The 20441-nt window shown below is 41.7% G+C and overlaps 1 protein-coding gene across 1 annotated transcript in view; it reads left to right on the top strand.

The window, feature by feature from the left end:
• The first annotated feature begins 1728 nt into the window (after positions 1 to 1728).
• UGGT1 (UDP-glucose glycoprotein glucosyltransferase 1) overlaps positions 1729 to 20441 on the top strand; it is a 107658-nt gene continuing 88945 nt past the window's right edge. The window contains exons 1-5 of the mRNA XM_003278148.4: positions 1729 to 1958; positions 7941 to 8076; positions 14437 to 14519; positions 18456 to 18586; positions 20153 to 20265. Of these exons, the coding sequence (XP_003278196.1) occupies positions 1901 to 1958; positions 7941 to 8076; positions 14437 to 14519; positions 18456 to 18586; positions 20153 to 20265 (521 nt within the window). The 5' untranslated portion in view covers positions 1729 to 1900. The remainder of the gene's footprint in view (positions 1959 to 7940; positions 8077 to 14436; positions 14520 to 18455; positions 18587 to 20152; positions 20266 to 20441) is intronic.

Consider the following 20441-nt stretch of genomic DNA (forward strand, 5'->3'; position numbering starts at 1 on the left):
GAGCCCAATATACACAGAAAGCAGGAAGAAAGCTAGAATTGAATGCTCTGCTACACAGGGGCCTAGAGCCCTCCAGCTTCCAGCAGAGCGAAGGGAGCAGGTTTTTCTTTTTTCCCACAGAGCTGGGTAATGTTGATTCTATACAGTTTTTGCTCAGACAGGAAGGGATAAAAATGAAATTCGAACAGAAAGGAGTAGAGACTCTTTTCCCATTGTGTTCTGCTGAAGGTATTTCCCCCAAAATAAGTTGAGAACCATAGTGTAGAGAAAAGAAACCTAAGAACAGGGCGACTGAGCACAAGAGGGAAAAAACAAAAACAAAAAAACAAAACAAAAAACTGCAACTTGCTCTCAGGGACTGGAGAAAACGTAAAAAAAGGAAGGTTGGAATCCATGAGTGTTTTTTTTTGTTGTTGTTGTTGCTGTTTTTTTTTTTTTTTTTTGAGACGGAGTCTCCCTCTCTCGCCCAGGCTGGGGTGCAGTGGTGCGATCTCGGCTCACTGCAACCAACCTCCGCCTCCCGGGTTCACGCCATTCTCCTGCCTCGGCCTCCCGAGTAGCTGGGACTACAGGCGCCCGCCACCATGCCTGGCTAATTTTTTTTTGTATTTTTAGTAGAGACGGGGTTTCACCGTGTCAGCCAGGATGGTCTCGATCTCCTGACCTCATGATGTGCCCGCCTCGGGGTCCCAAAGTGCTGGGATTACAGGCGTGAGCCACCGCGCCCGGCCTCCATCAGTGTTCCATTAGTCATCTCCTTCATCCTCCTCTCCTTCCTCCCCTTCATCATCATCTTGGCTCATGTTTATTTATTAAAATTATTTTGGGCCGAGCGCAGTGGGTCATGCCTATAATCCCAGCACTTGGGAGGCCCAGGCGGGTGGATCATCTGAGGTCACGAATTCGAGACCAGCCTGGCCAACAAGGTGAAACCCTGTCTCTACTAAAAATACGAAAATTAGCCGGCCACGGTGGCACGCGCCTGTAATCCCAGCTACTGGGGAGGCTGAGGTGGGAGAATCGCTTGAATGCGGGTTGGGTGGGGGGCGGCGGAGGCGGCAGGCGGGGGCGCGGAGGTTGCAGTGAGCCGAGATCCCGCCACTGCATTCCATCCTGGGAGACAGAGCGAGACTCCAACTCCAAAAAAAATTTGTGGCTTTTCATTCACTTTGACTTAATATAGTTAAAAATATACCCTCCAAAGAGGTATTCATTTCTGGGTGGGTTAAATGCTACCTATTCCAAAACAATTTTAAACTGGTTTATATTAAACAAAAATAATAAAAGGACAAAGTAGTCCCTGTAGACTAAGCTGCCGCTGCCCGAATAAGATAAGCTAAAGCGGCTCATAAAATTTAAAGTCTTCCTTTCATCATGCCTCCTGGAAGGTAGCTATCAAAATTTTAGGGTTTACTGTGCCACCGAAAGGCTAAAGGGAGTAAGCTTTTAACAAAGGTTTAAGGGAGTGAGTCCCAGAGTCCAAATTGGATTTCACCGACTGACTTGTTAAAGCTTTCGGGTCTCAGCTGTTGGCCCAATGAACCTCCCCAAGACCTTGAAGACCGGCAGCCTACCCGCCACCCTGAAGGGCGGAAGTGAAGAGAGAGACAGGACTCCCCACTCCCCAACCCGCGGAGATAAGAGAGCGACCGCGCGACGCTCTGGGCTGCTAGGTCGCGACTCAGTAGCCGGAAGTCCTCCAGCGCTCGCTTGTAGGAAGCGGAAGCAAAAGGGCGGCCGGCAGCTGGGCAATTGCTTTGCTAGGCTGGGTGTTGAGCCGAGCCGCGGGAAAGGCGCGTGTCGGCTTCTCACTGGCGCAGCCTGCACCGTCGTTGCCGCCTCGCCCCGCCCTGCCCTGGCGTTGTCTCTGGCACTGTGGCGGACTAACCACGGCCCGGGCATGGGCTGCAAGGGAGACGCGAGCGGTGCGTGTGCCGCGGGTGCGCTGCCGGTGACAGGTACCCAGGGGTGGCGTGAGGAGGCCTCATGGACGGAGAGAGGGTTTGGGGTGCAAGGCGACCCTGTGCCCCCCGTCACATTGAGCTTCCGCCCCTACGTGACTCAGTTTCCCTCCGGTGTCCCATCCCTTCCCCTATTCGCGAGCGCCCCGAGTTGCCCTCAGTGGTCTTCTTGGCAAGGTATCGCTTCCGCGGGGGTGGCAGCGGGCTCTGTTCAGCGGTCTTGAACCTTCTTTGAAGAGCTTTGGATCCTTGTGCCCAAGTGCAGAAGGAAGTGGGGGAAGTATCCTACCATGGATTTAGACCAAGCTTGATCCTCAGTGAGTTGAGAACCAGCACTTTGCAGGACCCTGATTGCAGAACGACGTGCTTTTTAAAATAGATTTCTATTATTCCTAAAATGAATTCGGGTTGATGCGTATTGGTTGCTGTTTTAACACTGTGATCTGTTGGCTGGAAATTGGATGATCTGGTTTCACTTTTAGTGTGGGACCTGCCAGAATGAGATCTGCCTCCGTCGCCAATAACTTATAGATGTGAACTGCTTTTGTTCCTTGGCCAGAATCTGCAGTTGTTTTGCATTTCTTGCCAGATTTGAGAAGGAGCATATTTTGTTCGTTTGAAGCCCTGGGGTCTTTTGCCTTATTGTGCTACACTAACTGTTTTGGAAACATTCACTGATGCACTTGCCAGCCAATTTTAGCGTAAAGTGCCCTCTTTCCTTCAAGAATCTTACACTTGCAAGCGTTTGAAGACATTTTAAATAGCAATTTAACAGCACCACAAAACTTGGAATGATTGTAGCCTTTTCACTTTGCTTTTTTTTTTAAGCCAGTCGAATTTAGCAACACTTGACTTGCTTTTGATAAACTTAGCTGAAGCTTATTTTTAAAAAATTCTTATTTATTTATTTATTTATTTATTTATTTTATAGAGATGAGGTCTTGTTACGTACCAGTCTGATCTTGAACTCCTGGCCACGTGAAACTTATTAAAGGAAGCGAGCATAATACTTTGTATAGTAGCATAGCACATTTATAATGCACTTTGAACTTCAGGGGAATATATTAAAGTAAGAATAAAATTCGCTTAGAACTTTCCTGCAGCTGTCTGTGAGCATTTTCTTTTTTTTATTTAAGTTTCCCTGTAACAATACAAGATGATGTGATAATTTTCTTTCTTTCTTTTTTTTTTTTTTTTTTGAGATAGAGTTTTGCTCTTGTTACCCAGGCTGGAGTGCAATGGTGCAAGAGATAGTGTTTTAATTTTTTTTTTATTTTTTGTTTGTGAGACAGAGTCTTGCTCTGTTGCCCAGGCTGGACTATAGTGACACGATCTTGCTAACTGCAACCTCCACCTCCTGGGCTCCGGCGATCCTCCTACCTCAGCCTCCTACGGATGGTTGTTGATAGTTGGGCCTAGAACTTGTTAAAGAGTGTTTTCTGTTTATTCATCATGCCTCAAGTATAATGCCTATGATCATGCAAAGCCACATGGCACATTCTGATGGCCATTATCGCGGACTGTTTGTCTTTGTAAGTAACATTTAAGAACCCCTAGGGTCAGAATGATAAGGGATCCTATAAAATGAAGACATACTCAAACCAGAGACCACTTCAGTGAGGTTCTTACCTCTGCTTCTCTGGACAGTCTTTTCCTCTGGTTTTACCTGTAGAATTAAGAATGTGGGGTCAGGGTGGCAAAGCTCTTTTAATGTATAGCTTTCCTCCTTTTTTCATCTCAAATGGTGCTGTACCTCTCCCTAAGAACATGTACGCCCTCTCCTTTTTGAAAACTATGCAGGGGGATCTCGAGGCAGGCCACAGGTTCGTAGGATTTTCATTTTACCTATCTTGCAGTCCTGGGCATTTTATAGCATCTGTACTCTTGGTGCCACACTCCTTTCCTGTTGTTTCCATTCATGCCTTAATGAATGAGGCCTGTGTTTATTTCATTTTGAGAGCCTTCTATGTTTCAGGCATAATGCTAGGCGTGGAGACCATGACAGACAAAACCCCCTGCTCTTGAGCTTCCATCAGTCCCCAAAGCCAACCTAAGTGTGGATCTGTCAGACTGGTTGGTTGGATTGCTTCAGTCCCAGCTTCAGGCCTGCTCCCTTGGTTGCAGGTTAAAACTATTCCTTTCTTAGCCACCTGTCTCCCAAGAACTTTGGCCACAGAAAATTCTTGGATTTGCCTTGGTTCTCACAATAAAGCACTTTGCTCAGTCTGAGTCTGCACAGAGTATGGCTTTTTACCCTTTTGTAAAGCCAGAGAACCAGAGAAGAGAGCATGGTATTGTAGAACTTTAAAAGCAGGAAGATGTGGGTTCTAAGCACTGCTGCTTATTAGTTAGGCAAGGTACTCAGCATCTTCGAGCTTTCACTTTTCTTATTTTTAAAGTGGAGATGATAATGTTTCATCCATGCGTGCAGCATATTCATGGACCATCCTCTGAGTGCCAGGCATCATGCTGTGCACTTTGAAACAAAGCAGACATGGTTGCTGCCCTCAGAGAACTTTAGTGCCCTGGGTTGTTGTATGTAAGGATTAGATAACACTGTGTATGTAAAGCATCTAATACAATGCTTAGCCCAGAGTCATTGCTTGTTAAATGCTGAGGTTTCCTCAGGGGCCTTTGTCATACCCCCAGTTTCCTCCCCACTCTACATGCCATCCACCTGGGGTTACTGTGCAGTGGCGTCCAATTTGTCATCAGGAATCACCACTTTCTAGGGTGTACACATCTAGACCCCTTCAGGACAAATTGTAAACATAGCTAATAGCGTAATACTGCTAGACAGTTCATATGATGCTCTGTCTCCAGTTTATAAACTCATTGACTCAGTAAGGCCAGATTTAAAAAAAAAAAGAAAAACTCAGTAACTTTTGGGGAGAATTTTTTCTCTCAGCCACAGAGGATATATTTCCAATGCGTATTTTTGAGGCTATTTAATAACGATGATGTACTATTCTGTAATTTAGAAGATAGTTTTTTCTTACTATAAAATATTTTACTACAACAATCAATTCTGGTATAGTACTTGGCACTTTACAAAGTGATTTTTTTATTGCCTCTTCATTTTCACATTGACCCTGTGAGGCAGATACTGTTATTCCTACTTGAATAGTCTTCGAGACTAAGGGCCTGGGAAGTTAGGTAACATATATATGGTTGAACTGCTAGTACGTAGCAAACTCAGGAATTGATCACAGCTGCCCTGATGCTAAAAGGTTTCCTTTTTACAAACTGTGTCTATTGTGTCCTGTAGAGCAGGTTTCTGAGGCTGCAGTCTGTGGGCCTGTGGGAAAGGGTGTCTATGGTTAGTCCTAAGAGAATGCTTTTTTTTTTTTTGAGATAGAGTCTCTCTCTGTCGCCCAGGCTGGAGTGCAGTGGCACGATCTCAACTCACTGAAACCTCCACCTCCCGGGTTCAAGCGATTCTCCTGCCTCAGCCTCCTGAGTAGCTGGGATTATAGGCACCTGTCACCACGCCCGGCTAATTTTTGTGTTTTTAGTAGAGACGGGGTTTCATCACATTGGACAGACTGGTTTTGAACTCCTGACCTCAGGAGATCCACCCACCTCAGCCTCCCAAAGTGCTGGGATTACAGGTGTGAGCCACTGCGCTTGGCCAGTCCCAAGAGAATTCTTAAGTTGTACATAAAAGTTTGGGTCCTTGCTTGCTCCTCTGTGAGAAATGTCAGTAACTTTACTAGATTCCAGAGAAGGCCTATATCCTCTTCACTCACCCAGCCAGGAATCACTGCTAGCAGGTTTCATTGTATAAAATCTAGTTTGGTTATCTCTAATTTCGGTAGGTTTCATTTTTGTGTGTGTATTCTTTCGTTTCTGCAGCCTCTACAGCAGTTTTTACAAACGTTGATTTTGAAAAACACTTTTGAGTGTTTTTATTTATAAGTGGGATGTTCTTCTTCTTCTTCTCTTTCCTCTTCTTCTCCTTCCTCTTCTTCTTCTTCCTCTTCCCTTTTCCCTTCTTCCCCCTCCCCTCCTTCTTCTCCTCCTCCTTCTTTCTTCTTTCCTCTTCCTCCTCCTCCTCTTCCTCCTCTTCCTCCTCCTCCTCCTACTCCCCTGCTCTCCTCCTGTCCCGTTCTGTTGCCCAGATGCAGCTTGGACCTCCTGGGCCCAAGCTATCTTCCCACCTCAGCCTCCCAAGTAGCTGGGACCATAGGTGCATGCCACCATGTCTGGCCGATCAATTAATTTTTTTTGGTTTCCAAAGAAGCTGGCAGTACCTGAACTTAAAATGCTTCTGAAAGCCACTTTTCTATTTGTTATAATTTATTTTGCTTTTGACCGTCGTTCTTCAGAGATGCTGTATGTTCTTTGAAGCAGGATGTTAACACAAATGATGCTTTTTATAAAAAGCAGCTATTGACTGGTCCCCAATGTGGACAGCCTCCCTCAATGATAGATTTTGTAACCAATATTGAGGAACTGGGATGAGACCGAAGTGAGCCTTACCAGAGCTGACATTCTGAAGCCCAAGGATAGTTTAGTGCTTCCCACATATTTACACCCCCTTTTAGTTCTCATTCAAATGGGTCGAGCTCAGGGGAGGTCCAATTAGGGTTCTGTTAGGTGGACTTTGGGGATGCAAATCAGAGAAATCTGCAGCTGGAGACCTTTTTCTGAAAGTGTCTGGATGCTGTCTGTGAGGATCTTGACAGGCTTGGAGCGGCTGCGGAGCGTGTCAAGAGGCCTGCATTCTGTGGCCATCCACTTTGCCAGTGACCCTAGATCTCTCATTTTGTAGATGGGGACAGTTGGCTTGGGAAGCCACTGAAATTTTACATTTCTTTATTTCAGAACCTGTCTGAGTTTACATTTGAGACCCATTACGTTAGTTTCCTAGGGCTACCACAACAAAGTGTCACAAACTGGGTGGCTTAGAACAATAGACATTTACTGTCTCACAGTGCTAGAAATCCTTACTCAAGGTTTCACAGGACCACGTTCCCGCTGAAATCTTTGGAGGAGAATCTTTCTTTGACTCTTCAGCTTCTGGTAGTTTCAGGCATTCCTTAGCTTACAGTATAATTTTAGTGTGTGCCTCTGTCTTCACCTGGTGGTCTCCTGTGTCTCTGTGTAGTTTTCCCTCCGTGCTGTCTATCTCTGTCCAGATTTCTCCTCTTTATAACATCAGTCATTGGATTAGTGCCCACCTAATAACCTTGTTTTAACTGATGACCTCCGTAAAGACTGTATTTACAAATAAGTTGACATGACGAGGTACGGGGGATAGGATTTCCATATCTTTTTTGGGGGACGCAGTTCAACCCTTAATAGCCATCATTTATATTTTCATGTATCTCAGCTTTATTTGCTTTCATGCTTTATAAAATATGGTTGTGTGCAACCTGGTATGCCACCAACTGGTTTTTATACCCCTGTATAGTGTAGATTGCTTGGGAAATGAAGCAGAGCCTTTGTAGGAAAGAATGTAATAACCTAAATGCCTTCAGTTACATGTCAGTCATTCAGCAAATATCTGTTGGACTAGCTAGATATTAAGTGCTATTATATGTCAGAACCTTTTCTGTTTCGCTAACTTATGTTATTTTGTGTCTCCAAGTATTAGGATTGTTATTTTGTGTCTCCAAGTATGAGGTTAAAATTACCTTGTAGCAGGCCAGGCGTGGTGGCTCACGCCTGTGATCCCAGCACTTTGGGAGGCTGAGGCGGACAGATCACGAGGTCAGGAGTTTGAGACCAGCCTGGCCAACATAGTGAAACCCTGTCTCTACTAAAGATACACAAAATTAGCAGGGTGTGGTGGTGTGTGCCTGTAATCCCAGCTACTCGGGAGGCTGAGGCAGGAGAATTGCTTGAACCTGGGAGGCAGAGGTCGCATGAGTCGAGATCCCACCACTGCACTCTAGCCTGGGCAACAGGGCGAGACTCCGTCTCGAAAAAAAAAATTTCCTTGTAGCAGAACTTCTTTTCTTTTTTTCCTTTTAGGTGTTTGCTATAAAATGGGAGTTCTGGTTGTACTCACTGTTCTGTGGCTGTTCTCCTCAGTAAAGGCCGACTCAAAAGCCATTACAACCTCTCTTACAGCAAAATGGTTTTCCACTCCATTGTTGTTAGAAGCCAGGTAAGAGAACATTTTTTTTCCCTTCATGTATTTGAGTATAAATATAGGCTCTGACGGTGAACATTCAGGAGCTTCTTAAGGAGTGAGATTATCATCAAATGCATTTATGAAGAGCCTCTTTCAGTGTACACTGTGGGATGTATTGTACAAAGGCTGTTAGGACATAGCATCATTCAGTAGGACAAGGGCTATGTGGGTTTATAGAGATATGTAGGAAGTTTAGACAAATAACTGTGTTGGATAAGTTAGTATGTTACTTTCCAAAAAGCATAACAAGGGAAGAGAGGGTTGTGTTTATTTATTTATTTATTTTTGGAGACAGGGTCTCGCTCTGTTGCTCATGCTGGAGTGCAGTGGTGAGATCTTGGCTCACTGCGACCTCTGCCTCCTGGGTTCAAGGGATTCTCATGCCTCTGCCTCCTGAGTAGCTGGGATTATAGAAGTGCCCCACCACACCCTGCTAATCTTTGTATTTTTAGTAGAAATGGGGTTTCGCCACGTTGACCAGGCTGGTCTCGAACTCCTTAGCCTCATGTGATCTGCCCACCTTGGCCTCCCAAAGTGTTGAGATTACAGATGTGAGCCACTGTGCCTGGCCAGTTGTATTCAAATTTTCTCCTTATTTGAAGGAAGTTTTAAGAGGTGATTGATAAAAGGAAGAGAAGAGGGCTTAGCAACTTGGGGGAAAGAGGACATATTTCCCTTAAGAACCTGGAAGAAGACTGGGCGCCGTGGCTCACGCCTATAATCCCAACACTTTGGGTGGACGAGGTGGGTGGATCACCTGAGGTCAGGAGTTCGAGACCAGCCTGGCAACAATTAGCTGAGCGTGCTGACGTGTGCCTGAGCATCAGATGAGGAGATTATGCCCATGCAGCTCAATCTTTCTTTTTAAATGATAAAACAGTGGCTAGGTACGGTGGCCCATGCCTGTAAATCCCAGCACTTTGGGAGGCTGAAGTGGGTGGATTGCTTGAGTCCAGGAATTTGAGACCAGCCTGGGCAACATGGGGAAACCCTGTCTCTCCAGAAAAAAATAGTTGAGTGTGGTGGTTCGTGCCTATAGTCCCGGCTACTTGGGAGGCTGAGTGGGAGGATCACTTGAGCCCAGGAGGCGGAGGTTGCAGTGAGCCGAGATCACACCATTGCACTCCAGCTTGGGCAACAGAGCAAGACTCCGTCTCAAAAAAAAAAAAAAAAAAAAGGGGAAAGAAGTTATCTTACAATTAAAATGGGTAGAATTTTTCATAAAACAATAGTTGTCTTAAAATTAGTGAAACACAATATAGTAAATAATTTCATGAGAAATTTTGTATTCTAAGTGTGCTTTTTAGCTAGTGTTTGTAAATGAATATAATGAGATACTTGTCTGTATAGGTAGGGCTTAAATGCTTATGGATGGAAAGTTATTTGATTGTGTCTCAAGTAATGTAGGGGTAGAACTAGCAGAGACTTTCCAAAGGGTAACTGTGGGTAGATTGAGCAGCAAGCACTTGGTAAGTCTCAGTGTTTGAACGTGCTAGAAATTTGGACTGTCACATCACTTCGATTAGCCTTGTGGTCTGTCTTCTTCATCTTCAATTTAGAATTTTTTTTGTTTTTGAGAGTTTTTGAGACAAGGCCTGTCTCTCTTGTTTGGGCTAGAGTGTAGTGATGTGATCTCGGCTCCCTGTAACCTCTGCCTCCTGGGCTCAAGCCATCCTCCCACCTAGGCCACCCTAGTAGCTGGGACTACAGGCGTGAGCCACCACCCCTGGCTTATTTTTGTATTTTTTATAGAGATGGGCTTTAACCATGTTGGCCAGGCTTGTCTCGAACTCCTGAGCTTGAGTGATCTATCTGCCTTGGCCTCCCGAAGTGGTGGAATTACAGGTGTGAGCCACCATGCCTGGCCTCTAGAATTTTGTATTCTAACATTTTCCCCTTAATTCCTAGAAAAATGTGGATGAAGAATTTTGCCATGTTGATTGTGTGAACGAATGGTTGCACCTCTTAAGGAAAAAGCCTCATTTGATGTTGCTAAAAGGACCATTGGGAAGGGGCATGTGGCAGCAGGTCTTGACTAGCTCAGGAGCCTAGCAGACTTTCTGCTAAACAGACTTCCTTCCGTTGCCTCTCTCTGCCGTTCTTTCTCAGCATAGAAGTGGCAAAACAAAGACAAAACCATTGTATATATTTCATAGTGATAACTAACTTGATAAATGGGTCAAGCTTCTCAAATGTCAGAGCTTTATTGATACAGCATAGTTGTAAAAGTGAAGTGGCTCTTTTTTTAGAGTTCTTATTATGGGGAAAAAAAGCCCAACAAAGCAAATAACAAACAAACAAAAAAGCAGTGACTGAAGATATTCTGAGACTGCCTGAGCTGGACTGCCTGAGCTGGACTCTAAAAATTAAGTTTTTCTTTTCCTTTTTGCTAATCTTATTTTCGATGATTTGTTTGGTATAAATCTGTCATTGAGATTTACAACCCCCTCCCACCCCACTTTTTTTTTGAGACAGAGTCTCATTTTGTTGCCCAGGCTGGAGTTCAGTGGCGCCATCTTGGCTCACTGCGACCTCTGCCTCCCAGGTTCAAGCCCATTCTCGTTCTCCTGCCTTAGCCTCCCAAGTAGCTGGGATTACAGGCATGTGCCAGCACGCCTGGCTAATTTTTATATTTTTAATAGAGATGGAGTTTTACCATGTTGGCTGCCAGGCTGGTCTGAACTCCTGACCTCAGGTGATCTGCCCTCCTTGGCCTCCCAAAGTGCTGGGATTACAGGCGTGAGCCACCCGGCCTGGCCAAGATTTACTATCACTTTCTGAATCATTTTGTACAATTAACTGTAACAGGTGTTTTTGTGATATTCTGTTTAACATTCTTTTTTTGAGATGGAGTTTCGCTCTTGTTGCCTAGGCTGGAGTGCAATGGCGTGATCTTGGCTCACCGCAACCTCCGCCTCCCAGGTTCAAGCGATTCTCCTGCCTCTGCCTCCTGAGTAGCTGGACCACCATGCCCGGCCAATTTTGCATTTTTTTTTTTTTTAGTAGAGATGGGGTTTCTCTGTGTTGGTCAGGCTGGTCTGGAACTCCCCACCTCAGGTGATCCACCCGTCTTGGCCTCCCAAAGTGCTGGGATTACAGGTGTGAGCCACCGCACCTGGCCTCTGTTTAACATTCTTACCCTGAATTACATTTCGTTACTTTCACTTTTATTTACACTAATTTCTTGATATTTGTACATTCTTGATCATTGTACTAGAAGATTCTTACAGCATAAAACTATGGACTTTTGAGAAAGAATGCTAAAATTGCCAGCCCTAATTGCTCAGTATTTTCAGTTTCTTTGATCACTGTGAAGTGGACAGGGTATACTGTTTTCTTCACCAACTTCCTTATCACAAACATCTCCCCCTTTCATGATACCCCTGGTCATTTGCCATTTTGTTTTATTTTTATTTTTACTAATTTTTTTCCTTGGCATGTGAAGTAAGAGCTACATTTGCCATTTTGGTTTACTATTTTTAGGCCCCTTCTCCTGTGGCTATTTGTATACAGTTTGCCAAGGTAATACGACATGTAGGCAACTCATAGAAATGAACTATGCTTATTTGAATCCCCTTAGTATTCACCTCCAGAGCTAGCAGAGCCCACCATTCTTCCTTCTTTTGTCTGTGGGAGACCCTGATGATGGATCAAGGCACTACGTCCATGTGGTTAAGGATGAAGGGCCAAAATCTTTTACTACACTTTACGGCATGCGGCCACCACAGATCTTTGCCTTCCTTGCATCTATCCCTTAGGGAATAACAATATTCCTGTTGTGTATTTTTAGATTGAACCTGACGTTGTGAAGGCGTTGTAGCTTTGTGGTTGTCTATGAAGTGCTATTTATCTTTAATTGAAGTAAAACACTAAATATGTTTTCTGCAGCTGTAGCTACAGAAATATTACATGAGGTATTATTAAAATCAAAACCAATAATCATTTACTGAGTGCTAAATTTTGTAATGACCGAAGAATGTAGCATGATAGAGGTATAAATTAAATAGACATGATTTTATATTCCAGCTTTTCCACTGACTAACTCTATGTCCCTAAGAAAGTTAGTAGCATCTCTGAATGGCAGCTTCTTTATTTGAAAAACGGTTATTTCTGAGGGTGGCTGTGTGGATTTGAGGACATGAGTAAATATGCCAAGCTTAGTGACCGTCACATCGTAGACCCTCCTTAAATATTAGTTTCTTCCCTCCTGCTAGTTCTACATAGAAGGAAGACCAATGCTGATCTCCCGCAATAGCTTTGGAAATCTAAGAAAACAAGTTGCCACCCGATTTGTACTATCTTGTGGGCATTCATTCTGGTTGTTTGTAGTTTTTTTGTCTTGTAGATTAAAAACTTGTACTAGATTATGGCATTTCAAAACATTTATATATGGAGAGGATGGTATAATGTACTCTCTCTGTACCCATCACCCTGTTTTAACAATTATCAATTTAAGTACAGTAACCACCATCACCACCCCCTTCTCTCCTCCCGCACTAGAATATTTTAAAGCAAATCCCAGACATCATATAATTTGTAAAATCATAATTTTTTTTTTTTTTTTTTGAGATGGAGTTTCACTCTTGTTGCCCAGGCTGGAGTGCAATGGCGTGATCTTGGCTCATTGCAACCTCCACCTCCTGGGTTCAAGCGATTCTCCTGCCTCAGCCTCCTGAGTAGCTGAGACTACAGGCACCCGCCACCACCCTCGACTAATTTTTTGTATTTTTAGTAGAGATGGCGTTTCACCATGTTGGCCAGGCTAGTCTCGAACTCCTGACCTCAGGTGGTCCACCCACCTCAGCCTCCCAAAGTGCTGGGATTACAGGCATGAGCCACGGCACCTGGCCTGTAAAATCATAATTTATACTCAGTGGAATAAGTATTATATAAGAAGCTAAAAAAACAAAAAGCAAGAAAAATATGCTGTAAAAAAAGGCAGCATTTCTTTAATAATATCTTGTATTGTTATTCTCTCCTCTGGGTTGTTTCAGTGGATCTAGTAAGTAATATTAGGACTGTTCCAAGTTTAGACCTTGTAAGACCTTATGTATGCAGTGGGGTGAAAAGAATGTATGTTTCAAGAAGTTTCCCTGTAATTGTGTGAAAAGCATGTATTTATTTGTGTGTGGCCTTTACTGGGAGTCTTAGCCTGATTGAATCTTAGTTCTCACCACACTGGTGAGTGTGTCACCTTGCCCCTCTCTGCTTATCTTGTGGATGTGCCTTTAATTAATTAATTTAGTGTTTATTTGCACATCCTGGTGTATCTGTCTTAGTACTTGTTTTCTTAGGCTGTAAGCTATGCTAAGCTTGATGTGGTGTCTATGTCAGTTACTAGAAAGCCTAGAAAAATACTACTTTCAAGGAGGCATTGAGAAATTTAATGTATTATGATAATGGGTATTTTCAGCAACCTATTTTTAGAGAAGCTGTGCATTACCAGGAAATGTTTCTTATTTTTCCCATATTTCTGTGTCTAGCTGTGGAGTAGAGTGAGATTGTACACCCCAGTGTTGACAAGTAATGGGAAAGTCTTCCTTTGGCTAGGTAAGCTGAGATCCAGATCTGTAGTTTGCTTTAAGATAGTGAAAGATCACCACTGCATTAGTATTATGGCTCAGAGGAGAAGATAAGCAATTGACATGAATCATTCAATTACTACATGCATTTCCTTATGGGGTTTTAGACTCTTGAATGAAGGGAAATTTAGATTGGCCATTATTTTAGTAGTGTAAAGTCGAAAAAAAATTAAGACGGCGTTAAGTTCTTGGATCTGATTTTGTTAGATCAGTGCTAATTTTAAACTAAGTTTGCTGATCTTGAAAATTTGGATTTAGGAGTGTTAAAAGATTACAACATGCTGCCTTTATTCTTGGAAATTTTTCTACGGTTCATATTTTACTGTGGGAGAACTTTAGGCAAAACATATTTTTTGTTCTTTGTAAGGCCTTTCAGAAAATAAGTGACCAGAACTAGTACTACAATCATCAGTTCCTAATTCTGCTTCCACTACTCATAGTATTTTTGTCAGTGGGGTTTCATAAGCTTTCTTTATATTGAGACTTCCCTTTTATGTTTTTATTATTCCAGGTTTCTTAAGAAATAGCTATTAAGTGAAAAAGTTCATAAGCTATTAATAACTAATAAGCTGATAGAACTTGCTTATCATTAAAAATATATATATTATACATAAAGGAGTATTATATATTATAGATTAAAAGTCAAACCATGGACATTTGGAAGCTTCAAAACTTATTTTACTCTCTTTAGTAATATAGTTTATATTAGAAAATTGTATTAAGTTGTTTTATTTCTGATCTTTTCTCCCAGTGAGTTTTTAGCAGAAGACAGTCAAGAGAAATTTTGGAATTTTGTAGAAGCCAGTCAAAATATTGGATCATCAGATCATGACGGTAAAATTGAAGCAAATGCTTTTTTGACTTTGTTGTCTGGGAAAATATTAGGAAAAAATTGTCTCTTTATAGGATGTGTGGCATGGCAGTTAATGGAAAACGTTGTTGTCTTTAATGACTGGAGTTATGATGGTGGTCAGGAAGAGCCAACACAACACAAATTATTATTTTTGAAGCAATTTATACCTTTGGCTATAAGTGGTACCTTTTTTTCCCCTCTTCTTTTTGTTCTATCATGATCCTTTATTAAAGTGCCATGTGAATATTTTGTGGAAGTACATTTCATTTTAAATCATTCAGTATTAATAACCATCTAATCTGATTCACTGTTTTTGTTATGAACTAGTTACACAACTGAGCTATTATCTGTTAAGTTCATTATCATTAAGTTAGTATCATCGAGAGTGTTTTCCATTATGCCTGCCAGCCACCTACAACTTGAGTGTTAAGGTATCAAATGAATGATTATCCTGTAAAACCTCATTTGCAGTTTTTATGATGTGCTTTCACATTTTTTAAACTTCATATAAGCTATATAGGGTGTAAACATTAATAGTTGGAGATGCTGATATGTGAGTAGTTAAAATCTTGAATATTAATTTACATTGACAGATATAGGTTATTTTTTTTTTTTTAATTTTTATTTTTTGAGACGAAGTCTTGCTTTGTTTCCAGGCTGGACTGCAGTGGTATGATCTGGGCTCACTGCAACCTCCGTCTCTCAGGTTCAATCATTTCTCCTGACTCAGCCTTCCAAGTAGCTGGGATTACAGGCATTCGCCACTACGCCTGGCTAATTTTTGTATTTTTAGTAGAGATGGGGTTTCCCCATGTTGGTCAGGCTGGTCTCGAACTTTTGACCTCAAGTGATCCACCCGCCTCAGCCTCCCAAAGTGCTGGGATTACAGGCATGAGCCACTGTGCCTGGACAGTTATAGGTTCTTACAGAAGAGGAAATGTTTCAAAATTGTGTGACTGCTGTTGATGTTAATGGGTTGTTTTTTTTTTCTTCTTTTAAAATTATTTAATTTTTTTTTTTTTTTTTAATAAAACGGAGATGCGGTCTCACTGTGTTGCCCAGGCTGGTCTCAAACTTCTGGGCTCAAGTGATCCTCCCACCTCGGCCTCCTGAAGTTCTGGGATTACAGGCATGAACCATTGCACCTGGCCTGTATTGATTTTTTAACTTTTTAATTTTTATTAAAATAATTCATATTTTAAAAGTTGTCTGAATCTTTTTGTTTTATTTTTATTTTATTTCACTTTTTTCACTCTGTGATCTAGCCAAAGATTTATTTTATTTATTATTATTTTTTATTTGGGCTAATTAAAAAAAATGTTTTTTTGTAGAGACAGGGTCTCGCTGTGTTGCCCAGGCTGGTCTCAAACTCCTGGGGCTCGAGCGATCCTCCTGCCTTGGCATTCCAAAGTGCTGGAATTACAGGCGTGAGTGACTGCACCCAGCTAGATTTTATTTTATTTTATTTTATTTTATTTATTTTTTTGAGACAGAGTCTTACTCTGTTGCCCAGGCTGGAGTGCAGTGGCGCGATCTTGACTCACTGCAATCTCTGCCTCTTGAGCTCAAGCTGTTCTCCTGCCTCAGCCTCCCAAGTAGCTGGGATTACAGGTGCCCACCATCGCGCCCAGCTAATTTTTGTAGTTTTAGCAGGGACGGGATTTTGCCATGCTGCCCATGCTGGTCTCAAACTCCTGACCTCAGGCAATCCACCCACCTTGGCCTCCCAAAGTGCTAGGATTACAAGTGTGAGCCACCAAGCCCGGCCTAGTTTTGATTTTAGAAACAGAGTCTGGCTCTGGAGGCTGGATTGCAGTGGTGTGATCATAGCTCACTATAATCTTGAACTCCTGAGCTCAAGCAGTGTTCCTGCTTCATCTTCCTCAGTAGCTGGTATTATAGGTGTGTGCAACCAGGCCTGGCTAATTTTTAAATTTTGTAAAGATGGGTCTAGCTGTGTTGCACATGCTGGTGTCAAACTCCTGGCCTCAAGACATCCCTGCCCCGCCTCTCGCCTTGGCCTCCTAAAGTGATGGGATTATAGGTGTGGGCCACCATGCCCAGCCTGAATCTTTTTTTTTTTTTTTTTTGGTGATATAGATATGTAAAGATTTTAAACAAGCATCTGTAAGTTTTACTAATTTAGAGGCAACTAGAATTAAGTTATCAAAAAATACTTTATTTTTAAGATTTTATAGAACAAATTTATCAAAGTGGGTTTATAATCAAATTTGAACTTTGACATTTAAAATGACATTTTTTCAGTAAAAATGATAATACATATTCATTAAAGCTATAGGAGTATGAATTCTATGAACAACATAAAAGCATGTTAAACATTTTATTTGTTTGAAATATTATTTATATTCCTGCCACCCAAAGATTGACACCATTAACATTCTGGCATCATTTTGAGATATTTCTTATCTATTTTTTACGTAGAGGATGCTATTGCAGTATAAAACCTTTTATATTCTGCCTCATAAAATGTTATTTATATTTTCTTTTTTACATGGAACATTTTATTTTCATTATTTACCTATTTATTTTTTGAGACAGAGTCTCCTCTTGCTCAGGCTGGAGTGCAGTGGTGCGATCTTGGCTCACTGCAACCTCTGCATCCTGGATTCAAGTGATTTTCCTGCCTCAGCTGGGATTACAGGTGCATGCCACCTTGCATGGCTAATTTTTGTATTTTTAGTAGAGATGGGGTTTCACCATGTTGGCCAGGCTGGTCTCGAACTCCTGACCTCAGGTGATCCACCCACCTCCCCCTTCCAAAGTGCTGGGATTACAGGCATGAGCCACTGTGCCCTGCCTATTTTTATGCTTTTAAAAAGAGACGCACTATGTTACCAAGGCTGATCTCTTGAGCTCCTAGGCTCAAGCAATCCTCCTGCCTCGGCCTCCTAAAGTTTTGGGATTATAAGCAAGAGCCACTGTGCTTGTCCTTTAAAATGGAAAATTTAAGTTTTTTGCATGGATAACGTGGTTCCGAAGTCAAAGCTATATAAAAGATTATACACAGAAGAATCTTGTTTCTTCCTTGACCTTGTTCCTTCTGTTTCTTTCCTGCTTTTTATAACATTTTAAATTAATTTGTTTAGCCTTCAGTGTTTTTTACAGCAAATATTTACATATGTATTCTTATTTCTCATTCTTTCTCCTGGTTAAAAAAAAAAAGTTACTATGTACATTGTTTTGTACCTTTGCTTTTCATTTATCCTGGGGATTTTTTCACATTCGTATTTGGATTTTTTTTTTTCTTTAAAATAATTTGGTCCAGCTTTTTGTTTAAATGCTTCTTTTCAAACTTTATAATTTCATCAGTATTCTTTAATACTGTGTAACTTCCTCATGACACTGCTCAGTTTTGTTTAGCTTTTGGAGTAGTTACCATGTGCTAGGCATCATGGATATAAGGATAAATAGGTCATAGCCTCTTCCTCTGGGGACCAGAAGTCTAAGTGGGGTATAGCTAGACAGTGAATAAATAATTTAGTAAATGATATGATAAGTGAAAGAGGTAAACAGAGAAGTGTTCTGGGATTGAGGAAGAGGTTTAACTGGTCCATTGAAGCAGGGGGTAGGGATTGTGGAGACTTCCTGGAGTAGGTAATTTCACAGCTGAATTATTTCTGAGGAAGTATGTAGCTGTAAGTCATCCAGGTAAGTGGGAAAATAGTGGTCCAGGGGAGGGAATAGTTTGAAAGGGAAGAAGAGAGGAAGAGCCCAACTGCATTGTGTACTCCAGGGAATTTTAAGCATTTGATGAGAGTTCAAGACAATACACTGGTAAAACTTGCCATCACATACCTTTGTAAACACAGCTTTGTGCTTCATGAACTATCTTCTTTATCTTCTTTAGATACCTCTAGTCATATGCAGTTACTTTGGTTAATGTTCTTCCTTGACAGGTACCGATTATTCCTACTATCATGCAATACTGGAAGCTGCATTTCAGTTTCTGTCACCCCTCCAGCAGAATTTGTTGAAATTTTGCCTGTCTCTTCGTTCCTACTCAGCTACGATCCAAGCCTTCCAGCAGGTGGGTCCAGTGCTCTTAAAGAACAGCATTTTAGAGTGTATATCATGATGAATGGATAGACTGCAGTTGTCCTGGAATTGAATTACAGAGCTATCACCTTTTTGCCTGAAATTTTCTAGGATTTATGATTTTTTAAAAAAATAATAAGCAAAATTGATGTTGTCTTCAACCCACAGATTTAAAAAAAATAAGAAAAAGAATATCTGTATAGAAAAGAGACAGCAATATTTTATTTATGTGTTGCAGCCTGGGAGATGTAATCTTGTTAAACCAATGAGCCAGCATCTAATCACAGCCTATAGTTCTAAAAGCAGTTCACAGGAAATACAGGAGGCAAGAAATGTTTAGCATCACTGCAGGGATGCAGTCAGGAAAATCTAGAATTCAGGAATTGTTGTAGTAAAGTAATCTAGTTTCTTCAATAAATAAATTATGGAAATTTCTATTGTAATTGAAAAGAAAAAGAGGGACAGAGAAACCTCAAGTTAAGAGAGACTTAAGAAGAGGCAGTCAAAGATGTCCTCACCAGCTAGATATTTGATATAAAAGCAATGCTAATTTTAAAATTATTTTTTATTATAAAACAGAAAAACCACTCACAAAAAATATGTAGTAATAGACTATTATAATGTGAACATCCTTGTAATTTTCACCCAAGTTGAGAAGCAGGACTTGGTCTGGCACCACGGAAAGCCCTCCATGTACTGTGTCCTGATTGTGGCCACCTTTCGCCCTCTGAAACCAACCACCCTGTTAATTTCTGTTGGAATCACTTGCTTGTTACTGTATTGTTATATTGCCCAAAGGTACATCTTCACATAATAAAGTGACTTTTTTTTTTTTTCATTTTTCTTTATTTTGTGACAGAGTCTCGCCCTGTTGCCCAGGCTGGAATGCAGTGGCACAATCACAGCTCACTGCAACCTCCACCTCCTGGGTTTAAGTGATTCTCCTACCTAAGCTGGGGTAGCCTGCTACCACACCCAGCTAATTTTTGTATTTTTAGTAGAGACAGGGCTTCGCTGTGTTGGCTAGGCTGGTCTGGAACTCCTGACCACAGGAGATCTGCCTGCCTCCACCCCCCAAATTGCTGGGATTACAGGCATGAGCCACTGTGGCTGGCCTGTTTTTGCATTTATTGATTTTGTTTTTTTGAGACAGGGTCTTGTTCTGTTGCCCAGGCTGGAGTGTAGTTCTGTGATTATGGATCGCTGCAGCCTCAACTTTTCAGGCTCAAGCAATCCTCCTACCTTAGCCTCCTTAGTAGCTGGGACTACAGTTGTATGCCACTGTGCCTAATTTTTTTTTTTTTAAATTTTTTGTAGAGATGGGCTCTCACTATGCTGCCCAGGCTTAAGTGGCAGGCTTAACTGCCCAGGCTTGGGCTTAAGTGGTACTCCCACTCCGGTCTCCCAAAGTGCTGGAATTACAGGCACAAGCCACCACACTCAGCCACTTTCACTGATGTTGTCTTGTCATAATTTAATCACCTATTTTGATTATACATGTCTTTATCTCATCTTTGGTTAGAAATTTAAAAAGTATGTATTGTGTCTTATGTGACAGATAGCAGCTGATGAACCTCCACCAGAAGGATGTAATTCGTTTTTTTCAGTGCATGGAAAGAAGACTTGTGAATCTGATACCCTGGAGACTCTTCTACTGACAGCCTCTGAAAGGTAGATTATATGTTTATTTTCATATCATGCATTTCCAGTGCTGCTTCTGTATTTAGTCTACCTCCTGATTTTCTCATCTGTTTTGTATCATTAGGCGTAATGGTTTAGAGTATGGCTTCTGGAACCAGACTGACTAGATTTGAATCTCAGCTCCGTCACTTAAAATAGTTTTGTGA

The sequence above is a fragment of the Nomascus leucogenys genome, chromosome 20 (assembly GCF_006542625.1).
Source record: "Nomascus leucogenys isolate Asia chromosome 20, Asia_NLE_v1, whole genome shotgun sequence".
Classification (NCBI taxonomy): domain Eukaryota; kingdom Metazoa; phylum Chordata; class Mammalia; order Primates; family Hylobatidae; genus Nomascus; species Nomascus leucogenys.